This window comes from Syzygium oleosum, unplaced genomic scaffold (assembly GCF_021117445.2).
Source record: "Syzygium oleosum isolate NSW1041296 unplaced genomic scaffold, Sole_v2.1 Sole_v2.22, whole genome shotgun sequence".
Classification (NCBI taxonomy): domain Eukaryota; kingdom Viridiplantae; phylum Streptophyta; class Magnoliopsida; order Myrtales; family Myrtaceae; genus Syzygium; species Syzygium oleosum.
In genome coordinates this window covers 3854236-3866638 of record NW_026607506.1, presented here as the reverse complement: position 1 = coordinate 3866638, position 12403 = coordinate 3854236, and the positions used below count along the sequence as shown (strand labels likewise).

Below are 12403 nucleotides of genomic sequence, written 5' to 3'. Positions count from 1 at the left end.
CCCTCGCCTGAGTCGGACGAGGGTCGCCCTTGCCTCGGGCGGGCAAGGATGCCCCTCGCCCGACGCCGGCGAGGGCGCCCGACGCCGGCGAGGGTAGCCGACGCCGGCGAGGGCAACCCTTGCCGACGCAGCGAGGTCGCCCGCGCAGATCCGGCGAGGCGCCCCTCGCCGATACCGGCGAGGGCGCCTCGCTCGAGCCTGGCGAGGATCGCCTTGCCCGACGCCGGCGAGGGCGGCCTCGCCGACGCAGCGAGGGTTGCCTCGCCGGATCTGGCGAGGACGCCCTCGCCCGACGCCGCCGAGGGCGGCCTCGCCGACGCCGGCGAGGGCCGCCGCCGCCTGCTCACTGGCCGACGGGACGGCGACCGCCGAGGTTGAAGATAAAGAAAAAAAAATAAAAGGAAATAAATAAAAATAATAAATAAAAATTCGAAAAAAATAAAAAATAATATTAAAATTTTAATTCAGGGTAAAATTGTCACATATGTACCAGTTTGGAGTTTTTTGTGGTAAGTTCAGGATAAAATTATCACAGATGTACCAGTTTGGGGTTTTTGATGGTCAAAAAAATAGTTCGGGGTAAAATTGTCACAGGTGTACCAGTTTGGGGTTTTTTATGGTAAAAAAAATAGTTTTGGGTAAATGTGTCACAAGTGTACCAGTTTAGGGTTTTTCGTGGTATTAACCCTTTGATAATCACCAATGTCTATGAAAATCTACAGGTACACAGTGTTACGTACTAATGCGAAAATTACCATGAATTAAAATTGATATGAACAAAACAATACACAAAATTTACTTGAAAAACTCTTGCGGGAAAAACACAAAAGGTGGCTCGAAAAACCTTAAAACCCTTTCTGTCTTTGCTTAAAACCTAATTACTTGAGAAAAATAATATTTATATCCCGCTACCAACACTAAATCTCGACTTTCTTTTTCTCAAGTCGGATCGCCGCAAATTTCAATTCAGGTATCAAAACTCAAATTGGGTCGAATGCCCGAAATAGAATTCAAAACATATTCAAAGGTTAGGATATCATGGTTTGGGAGTTGGCAAACTACTGTTATGTATGAATTTTTTATTTAGAGTAAAAAAAAAATAATTACTAATGCCTATTTGTTTTTTTTTTTTGGTCTAAAATGCCTATTTGAACATACTATAAAAAATACATTGAACTTTTTGGACCAATTCATGTTTTTGTTTTACTGGTATCAATCATACATAACATATATTTTTATCTATATATATATATATATATATATATGTTATATATATACACACACTCAAAATGAGTTTGGCAATTATATGTTTTATTTCTCAAATGAGTACGGAAATTTACCGATATTTATTTGATAAAATAACACCGACTCGAGGCACTAATATTAAGTTGAAATGCTACAACAAAAACTGTGTAGTCCGCTAAGTGCTCGTAGATGTATCCGGAGTTATGGTTATTATGATTGGTACTTTCAATTTCGGACCGGGTTAGTAATTTTTTCAAAATTTTATATTAAAAGAATGTTGTTTTGCCTGCTTGATGTGAAAATCGAAATCAATGTGTATCAGCAAATTGATAGAACACTTAATAATCTCCAAATTTAAGGCTACATAGCTAGTTAGTAAATTGACGAAGACAGTCATAAATTTCTTTTCTCAACAATGGCCAGTGCCCATTTGACATTCTCATCAAGTGAGACATTTGCGTGATAAGTTAATTAAAGAAGGGAAAAATTAATTTATTCTCTGGAAAGATATCTAACGATAATTAGAATATCTTCGACCAAAAAAAAAAGAAAATTAGAATATCAACAATTATGTTACTAAAAGTGTCGATACTATCTTTCTATATTAGGTAAAAAGAGCAATAAGATTTTTATTAGACTTCCGCTTGTAAAAACTTCTTTTTTTACTTCAGTTCATGAAGGTTGTTGACATATTTACACAAAGGACCCTCCCACTGCTCAGTCCACCAGCAAGCACAAATCACACTGTAAGCAGGATGCAATGAGCTTGACATAACAGAGCAAAACCACACCGAGCCGGGTAGCAAGGGAAGACAGATCGGAATATACATCACAAGAGTCTGTATGAATAGTATTAGACACGCGAAAGAAAAGCAATCTCTCTTCTCGTCTCGGCGTCCTACAAGAATGAATACATCGTCCCCTGCGAAAATACAAGGCCACATCGAATCACATTACAAAAACCCAGCTCTGTTTTCCTGCTATACAGCATGCAAAACAAAAAAATTGGCTTACATAACAAACTAAAAAGGGCAAACCCGGGGAAAAAAGGCAAGGAACATTTTGTAGCAAACAGGACAGAAATGGCCGGCTAGAAGGCGTTCCAGTTGTCTGAACTTTTCTTCGAAGTCTGACTCTCCGAAGAAACCTTAAATGGACCGGAAGTACCAAATGGATCTGAATCATCGAAAGAAGAGAATCCACGACTGTGGCCAAAGTCCTTGGTGCTATTAATGGAGTCAAACCTAGTAAGCCTCTCAGGTTGTTGGGGATAAAATCCGCTGTCGTGGGTTCTGAAGGAATCGAACCTCGAGAAGTTGTCAAAGTATTGATCCCCTGCTTCGCTGTATCTTGGCGAGGAGTTGCCAAATCTGGATATAGGAGTGGCTGGGACAGAATCATCGAAAGCGAAACCACTCCTGGTTTGGAAAGCATTATCTGCTCGTGGGGAGCCTGTTTGTCTCGGGTTTACTCCAAAGTCACTCGATGCAAAGGAATAATCACCATGTTTCGAGTCCTGCAATTCGTCAACACAGGATAACAATTAAAAGAGAAGATTTTTCTTTTTTCGTGTAAAAGCGAGAAGAATTGTTAATGAGTCAAGCAGGATGAGAGGTGCATAACGAAGAACCTCCATCTACAAAACACGCACACAATGTCTGCAAGCAGAACAAACCAGCAAAAGCCAAGAATTACAATCAGAGATACAAATTATATCTTCTTTCTAAAAAAGTGCGATGACTTTGCACATCCAGAAAGGTCATGCCAAAATAAATCTTGAGAAAACACATCAATTGAAGATGTCAGCTAGGTTGGACAAGCATAGTGCTAAGCACTAGAGATCAAGATCCCCCCTCCCCTCGTTAGGTATCATAAGATTGTGAAGGGCTATCCTATTATGTATTCTAGTCGCTTCACAGAGTGTTGAAATTGTTTTGGAAGGACTCTCTTGTACGTGTCCAAGAAAAGCAATAGGGATCGGGATGTCAAAGGGAATATATACAGAAGAAATAACATCGGGTTCTGACAAGGTGTTTGCTCGTTCCAATATATACATTTTCATAAGAAAGCCATCTTTAACCATGTTGATTCAACAAGCATTCAATGGACATTAGGCTAAACACTTAATGCACAACCAAACAGAAACATCCACCAGTTAGCACCGTCTCACCTTGGTACTAAATCCCCAGACTGAGTCCACGTCATCGTTATTGTCAAAGGCACCCCAGGTTGATTCATCAAAACTTCTGCTCCAGCAATTTAAGATATTCCCAGATCATCATGGGGCCAAATAGAAGGTTCAGTATTAGGTTGGTAAGGCGTGACAGAATTGTGAGGAAGAGAAAAATAGACAACATACCTGTGTGTTTCAGCATCTGCTTCAGGACTCTTTTCAAAATGCGCATCTGAAAATACTTGAGATGGACTCCCTACAGAAGTTCTACCTACCGGACTTTCATGAGGGCTTCTTGCTGATTCATCTTCACTATGGGCGTATTGATATTCATTATCAAAAGCATGTTCCATGGTACCCAAAGAGTTCTGAGGCTTTTCATCAGGATTAGAGATAGAATCATGGTCGAAACCATTCTCGGTAGAAGCATTCTCTCTCTCGACAGATGCTGATTTTGTTTTTGAAGGGACAGAGACGTTCTTCCCATCCAGATTCAAGTCATTGACAAAGCCTGAAGGAGAAAACTATAATCCTTAGTCCAAATGCTACTTAACCCCACTATTCAATGATTAAAAGAGCCCAAAATCAGTCACTGAAGGAGAAGCAGACACTGCTGGAAGATTTAAAAGAACAAAGTCACAATCGAAAACCAATATGGCACCTTCATCTTCAAACTTGTCCCAGTCTTCATCCCAAACAGCAGCTCCCTCCTGAATCCCAGGCTGCCAGCCTGAAACATTATTGCAAATAAAATAGTGATAACACACTCTTGGTCAATAATTTCAGTATGAACAAAAACATTCAAAGAAAATAGAGCTAGTATAGAGATGGACGATTTAAATAGCAATCAGGGGTCCCATGATGCTTGCTTTGAGGTTGTCATGCAAGTGAGATGAGAAGGACATCGTATGAAAAGCCACAGGTTGTCATGCAACTGTATCTATGAAATTGTCTGAAATATATATTGTTTAAACTGTTTACTTTCATCGATTAAAGGAAACAATAAATCTTCTAATACTGGTCCGGTTAGTACAGACCCATCCAAGAAGCATGTTCTGCATTTAATGTAGAAAGAAAGGAAGTTCTTCAACACGTGAAAATATCAAGGTGCTCACAGACTCAGCATTGACAGAGAGAAAGCTAAAAACTTCATATACATAAAAAAAAATGACCAACTTTGCTCGTTATAGTGGTGATCTGACATGAAAGCAAAAAGGTAATAAACCTTGCAAGCCCAATGCAAGTATTTAACACTAAACCTTAACTAGGGTAATTATTTAATTAAACATCATGCTGAAGTAGTAATACTATACTTTGTAGTGCATTTCATTTATGAAACTGCTAGCTTTACCAGGCTACCAGCTCCTTCAGCATCAAATTTAAAAAGGAAGTGTGAACTTTCTAAACATCCTTAAAAACCAGAACAGATTATTTTTAGACCATAGAATGAAAATAGGAACAGAAGGCAAGATCAGAGGGGAAAAAAATCCAAACAAGTGAATCAATTAAGTAAAACATCATAGAAGTTAAACCTATTAGTTACTTCCTGACGTAAACAACTCAAAGCTCTCTTGCTGAGTGGGTTCTCTTTCATTAAGCATACATGAAGGGACCCCCTTAATTTCTTTGATAAACAACACCGTCCAATGGATGAATCCAAGTAAAACAAAGGGAACAGATAAATCTCTATGGAAAAAAGTAAACCAAATCTCCAATGTGAGAGATTCGAAACAGTGAAGCACAGAGCTTAAAAAGTACCATTTGGAAGCTCAAATAGTGCAGTTGATTTGACATCTAGACCATGCTTCTTGCAACGTTCTGTCAAAGCCTTCATAAGCTCGTCAATATCTGATTGGATGCGATCAGCTCGGACCTAATATGAAATGCTAAAGTGTTAGTAGAAAAGTTGCAGAGTATCCACAGAGAAAAAGCTAAAAGGAAACAGCTTGCAAGTATAAAAACATGTACCTGAAGAAGGCCATCTGCACTGCCACCTTGTTCCACTGTGACAATGGCCTTATGCAACTCCATTTTCCTTTCCTGTAAGTGCAACAGATCAGACACATGAAAATAAGGAAAAATAAATATTTCCTCCTACAATATTTAATGGGATTCAGGTACCAACGGTCATAAAAAAGAAAGATGCAGATTTTCAAGGAGGGTGGAGGAGTGATGCTTACAAATTTATATAAGGGACCTTACTCGTGATAAAGTAAATCCAACACAAAAAAGAGAACATAAGTAAAGTTAAAACACCACAAAAGAATATTTTTCAGCAATCAGAAAGTAAAAAGGGCATTTTATTTAGAGAAAAGTCAAAGGGTCAATTGTGTATTAACGCCATTTGCCAGAGAATTGTTAAAGCAGAAAGCAGAAACTACAGCTGTAATCTGCGAAAGATGTGGAACAGTAGTCATGAATACATTATACATATTACCATAAAGGGGGGAAAACAATCGTGACTACATGCACTAAAAAGTAAATCGATCACAGTGAATTCTACAAACCATATATAAATTGTTATAGAAATCTTATCAGAACAGCAAAGGACATGTGGGCAGATTAGAGTAAAGATTAGAGCATCTATTTACAAGAATTACACAATTGTAAAGATCTTGAACCCATTTTCTTTAGAGAGGACTTATAATTTTACTTTAGAAGAAAACTTGAAAAGTATAGTAGTCAGAGAGCAACCATTTATGTTTATCATGAAACCTCATATTGGTTTGCAAAAGTATGCAAGGGGAAAAACAACGTCATCATATATTAACTATTCCACAGGACAGAGGACAGAGATGCAACCACCACCGCATTCCCTGATACTCAGTAGCAAGTAAACTACCTGAAGATCACGAAAGGTTGCCTCCTCGATGGTTAACTTAGATGCTATTTCTGCGACTTGCTTGTACTTCTCTTCATACTTTTTGCCAAGTAACTCAGCCTAAAAAGTTACTCAAAAAGCACAAACTAAATTTATTCAAAGAAAACGATAATAGAGGAAAGTAGTGTACAACTGAGTGGAGAAAGTACCTCACGCTTATCTGCAGATGCCCTTTCTGAGATCTCATTCAGTTTATTATCACATCTAGTTTTATATAAAACCTGAGGAACGAAGAGCAAACATCAACAAAAAAAAAAAAGCATAGGAACAAAAGAAAAGGGATGAAAAAATAAAGAAAGACCACATAAAAAAAGCGCTCAGACACTCGAGAATCACCATGACCTTTGCAGCACACGCAAGCAATCATTTTTCGCCAACCAAAACATGCAAAAACTTGACCGCTGAATTTCCTCATATAGAATTGGTAACAGAACATTGACTAGATGATGAATTGTGATGCTCTTATCAGATAAAGTGTCCAGATTGCTTAGTGCAAAGTGTTTTGCTAATGTTGGGACCTCATCACACAGAACTGACGCAAGAGAAACAGGAATCTGTGTGAGACTTAAAGCAGATCCTTCTTTCCATCAAAATCATAAATGTGTCCTTTCTTAATCACTTATCGATTTGATGACCACATATTGGTGTCAAACTGTACTCTGGAAAAAGGGGAAATGATGCCCACAAACTCTGTGACAGCAAGGCTTTTGCCACAGTATTTGTATTAAATATCATATTTTGCCAGCACCCTTCTCATAATAGGCAAAGAAATCAGCACAAACTTGAGCAAACAACGTGCAACCAAAAGATTTCAAAAATGTTCTTGTTTCTTACTTAAGATGAGTTCATGCAATATTACAGCAGCAATTTGTCTTGTGATGCCTGTAAAATGAGTTTTGAGAAAGAGAAAACTGTAAGGAAAGAAAAAAAAACCCACTGCGTTCCATGCTTCTGCCTTCTAGTTCACTGAACGATACATATTACTTGATAAACTAAATTATGAGTAATTCAAAAATATAAAGTCGATACTAAGCAAATCATCTAACGGGGGCAAATATAGAATGAACAATGCAATAACCTCTGCATGATTCCAAACCATTACGCCTGTCAATTTCTCCATCTCATTAGCAAAATATGCACAGAAAATACTCACAAGGTCTTGCATTTTTGTGCGGTAAAACTCTATCTTCTCCTTTGAATCCAATATCACTTTCTCCTTTTCTTCCACCTGCAATCAGGAAAAGAGTATTCCCTTTACTTCTAGAGAACAACAAATGGCCAAATCAATTCAAATCTGAAAAAAATTTGAATGAAAGAAGGATGTAAAAAGCCTCGTAGTCAATATTTCGATATCACATCATAATCCTTCTAAAGTTAAACTTTCAACCAAGTATGTAAGTTTATTTGAGCAACGTAGTTTATAAGATTACATTTGCTCTATCAAGACAAATCTATTAGCATTGTGGAGAAATTAAAATACGATGCATCTATTCTTACATCGACTGTAATTAAGAGACAAACACAACAATAAACAGGACACACTCGTGATGATCTGTTATCTCGCGCTCTACTTTGTGTCAGCCATTTCAAAAGCAGAACATTTAGAAGAAACTGAAAAGGGACAGACATTCGACGAATCATCTTTTCTTCTGAAAGAGCATCTAGAAAAGATCGAGATTTTTTTAACACATCCAGCAACATCTTATTTTTCCTTCAATGTTTCAGCAACATCCCATACTTAAAATTAAGAATAAAAAATGAAGACGCGTGTCAAAGCACCAAAGAAATGACAGGCAGTCGGCAAAAGTAAAAAAAAGATGACGAGTGCAACAAGAAATAATGTGTATGCCTTTTTCCCCCTAGTTGTTGCCTCTTGAGGTGCTGAACCAACTGAATTTTGTTCAACGTTGCCAACTACGTTTGCAAATGGATCCCCTAAAGCTGGTCCTCTCAAGTCTTGCTGATTGGTTTGCTTCGCAGCGTCTACCTTAGGGGTAGGAACCTGCATTCCTGGCCTCAAGCCAGTTGCAGGAACCAATGGTCGAGCACCTGGCATTCCTTGCTGTGGCCTAAAACCTAATTTAGAAGCCACCAAACACTTTATCATCACATGCCTTGTCCAAGAAAGGACCATCTCTAAAATAAGAAGGAAAATATGGACAATACCCGAACTGGCACCCCAAGCAGCATTTCCATAAGCAACATTTGGTAAACCTGTCATTGACAATAGTGTTTCATCGTACATGACATTACTAGGAAGAGCTGTGGGAAGAGGACGACCCTCCCTATGTCGCTCCATCAAATATAGGGCAAAGCAAAACTCCCTCAATGAAAGCATGCTGTCACTATCCTGATCAGACAAGTCCCACACCTGCTTTAAAACATCTGTCACCACAAGGAGATCACATATCATCTAGATGATACAAGACAATCAGAATCCAAAGAGAAGCATCAGAGCTTATACAAGATCTCAGTGCAAAAAGCATGTATAAAGATTTCTATGAATGCAAGGCTGATGATAGTTTATAGAAATATATTCTCTAACTTGACGTTTAGCCTGCATTTAACTAAAAGATTAACAACAACTGCAACCGACCTTCCTCAAGATATGGCGGTTAAAATATAACGAACATGGACAAAGCAAGAGTGTGAACAGTTTAAGCTTCTAAATTATAACGATGTGACACCGCATCAGTCTTAAGCTTATACTTGCGCTTAAGCAACTGATACTGCCTCTTAGTGATCATGCTGATTCACATGATGACGTAACAGACACGGGTGATCATGCTGCCTAACATGATGGAGTAACATATATGAATATACTAGTGTGATGAAACAGAAGAGAAAAAGGGAAGGGGGAAGTACTTTTCAATTTTATCTTTTGCTGTCATATTCAAAATACTTATTAAAAAACAGAGAAAGGAAAAAAAGGCGTAACAAATGACTAATCGACAGACTCAACCATTTTGATACCAAAAAAAAAAAAAAATCAGACTCAATTACCAAAAGGTAGTTTCCTGAGGGCCCAACCATATTACGGTTCCAATTATCATAAGACCAAGGGATATGATGGTATCATGGCATGGACTCCATAGTTTCACCACGGGCAAAGGGATTCGAAAAATTCAGCAAGCGAACAATTCTTTGGAAAATAAGGGAGAGCTGCAAGATTGGACATTATAGAGATTTAGCAAGAGGAAAGTCAACTGCCCCATGGATTCTGCAACCTAAGGAAACTTATCCTTCATATTCCCTGTGGGTGTTCCCTTCCAGATAGAAACGCCTTTCAGGCTCTTGTTTTGGTTTTGAACCATAAAAGACATTTTGATGATATCACCATACGTATGGCGGCACAACATCAAATGGAAAGTCCAACACGACAGTATCATAGGCACCAAAACTAGCAAACCAAGACTAACAAAATAAACCAGCACGGAGAATGCAATACACGATATAGATTTACCTCTTGGTAACCTCCAACTCAGAAATAAGTTGCGAGCCTGCTCGCCAGTAATCTTCCCATCTCTGTCCGTGTCTACTTCCATAAAAACCTTCGTGTATTTTTGAACATCAGACGGCTTCATCTTTGGCCAATTAAGTTGATTATCACTGGAAGAAGAATTAGCTGCCCCAACTGAAATTCCGGGCGATGAGAATGAGGAAGAACCTAGTGATGGAACCTGCCCTCGTGGGTTCGAAGGCATAGGAGGACGCTGCACCTGAGTGCTAGAAGAAAGCTTAGAGAATGAAGTCTGCAAAGCATCCAGTGCATTGGGCTTTGCAGAAGGTTGGCCTCCAGAAACAGAAGTTATAGCAGAGGAGAGAGGTGCGCTGACAGTGGGATTAGTCAGTGCAGAAGATTCTTGTTTAGATGGAGAGGGTTTTGCAGAAAATAAATCACCTCCAAAAAAAGAATCTGAAGAAGATCCATTTCCAGACGCAACTAGTGCTTTAGAAGCACTGGCCATTGTCTGTGGAGATAAAGAAGGTGGAGTTTGTGGTTTTGACAAAGCTGACAGAACCGAAGAATTAGCATCTCTGGATCCCACTGACGCTCCAACGCTCCTTCCACTGGTCCAATCACTTGAAATGTTTGCGTTTGGAACACCGGGACCCATTAAACCACTCCCCATCGGAAATTGTGAAACTGTATTGGCCTGTGGCGCACGGAAAGCAGTAGGAGCAGGCATAGGTTGAGGCGGTCTAACAGGTTGTTGTTGTTGTGAAGGGAATCCAAAGCCAACACTCTGAGATGCTGGTTGAGCTGTCGGTCTCATCTGCGGGGTTGCCGCAACAGCCATAGTGCTCGCATGCGGTGCAGGTATGGCAGCAAGATTGATTTGTGGAGGGGGTATTTTAGCAGCAGCGGGGCCATATAAGGCAGCCTTGACTATATCTGCCGTTAATTCCCTCTTACTCTGTGCTACTGTGACAAGCTTCAGAGCATTGTAAAATTCAGCCCGACCAAGGAAACCAGTACGGGCATGATCGGCATACATCCAAATCTGTGGCAATGGTAACATCACAATGAGTATCCTTCAGCATCAATGCAAAGCTCAATGAGTTCCTTGACAAAACAAATGCTAGCTAATAACACTAACAAACTAATAATTGGAACAATCAGCTCTGACTCAGGCAGAACGGGTAAACAAAACAAGGAACCTCGTTCTTGACTGTGGATCATAAAATAGATGGATCCCTGACTGCCTCGTTTCAAATGTGTATCACGAATTCTCCAGAATTTGAGTGTATTTTCCGCAATATAATCTATTACTCCGACACGGAAGAAGCTCGAGCGAACTTTGACCATCTGACCTAAAGGAAACGCCCATAACTTAACGAGCTCATAATCCCTCACTGCTAGGTTGTCCTATCGTCATCAATCAACTAAGTTCCAGCATCAACACAAGAGAGTTCGCAGATTAATCAAACGACCAGACAATCCAGGCCCAATGACAGTGATTCGAATCGAACGAAACCGGAGTTTCACCCTCGACCATCCGGATTCATCTCCTAATCCATCGACTCACAACAAATCCAGAAGAAGGACATCGCCAAAGACTCCCCCCGGAACAATGAAGCGAATCGCAACACGAACTAAGGAAGGACCGACCCCAATGGGGGGAAAAAATTCCAGTTTGACCACACGGACGCGCACAGCGAAAGACACAGAGGGGAGGAAGGGAGGGAGTGACCGACCTGAGCGAGGACGTGCTGCGGCAAGTTGGATCCCTGGAAGAAGGAGACGGCTTCCACCCCGCTGATCCTACCGTCCCCGTCCAAATCCGCCCTCCTGAAGTACGCCTCGAACTGCTCCGTGCCCGCCCCTTGGCCCTGCCCCGCCATTTCCCCGGCCCAACTCGAGCCCCGCCCCCCGAACCAAATCCCAATCGAATCGAGCACGCGAACGATCGCGGATTCCCGAGAACGGAGGAGCGATCGGATTGGGCGGCGGTGGCGGGCGGCGGGGCGGGGCGTGGCTGGTCAGATCGAGGGGCGAGGCGAGGCGAGACGGGTCGCCGGGATTAGGGAAGCGCGAATCGGAGTTCTCGGGGAACGATCGAGGGAGGAAATGGTGGTGGGAAGATGGAGATCGTCGGACGGAGCAACTGCGGACGGGAGGGCAGGGGGCGAAGCCTTTACCGATAAGAAGTTCGATGGAAATCGTTAACGAGATGGAGAGGGAGACGACTCTAGAGCAGATAAAAAAAATACTCTATAGTTCGATCTAAAAAGGCCGTCTAGAAAATACGAAAAATTTGGCTAAGTTATGAAACACATTTGTAATCAAGTTAGATCCGCTCTCTTTTTTTCTTTTTCTTTTTTTGGCTTTTTTGCGATGTAGCGGAAAAGGGAAAATCCGAACATTTTTTTAGGTCGGGTAAGTAAGGCACAAGTTAGGTGACGGGCGACTTCTTTTTTTCTTTTTCGAAAAGATAGATTAAATGACCGAATTAAAGTAAAGTAGATCGAAGTTGATCGATGATTTAATGGGGTTAGGGGGTGTTTGGTTCAGCTTTGGGAAAGGGTTTTGAGCCCCGAAAGCCCATTCCCAAAATGCTGGAGTGTTTGGTTCAGCATTTTACCTAGCATTGGCCAAACGC

At 40.7% G+C, this 12403-nt stretch overlaps 1 protein-coding gene across 1 annotated transcript; it reads right to left on the bottom strand.

Annotated features, from left to right (window-relative positions):
* Nucleotides 1-2070: 2070 nt before the first annotated feature.
* On the bottom strand, nt 2071-11804 carry LOC115669790 (uncharacterized). The gene is made up of 13 exons (XM_030590916.2): nt 11499-11804; nt 9763-10804; nt 8466-8684; nt 8149-8375; nt 7453-7527; nt 6449-6520; nt 6261-6359; nt 5387-5458; nt 5177-5291; nt 4080-4148; nt 3605-3929; nt 3416-3491; nt 2071-2761 (listed from the first exon to the last, which is right to left on the bottom strand). The coding sequence occupies exons 1-13, from the start codon at nt 11643-11645 to the stop codon at nt 2336-2338; spliced, it is 2964 nt and encodes a 987-aa protein (XP_030446776.1). The 5' UTR covers nt 11646-11804; the 3' UTR covers nt 2071-2335.
* Nucleotides 11805-12403: the final 599 nt, after the last annotated feature.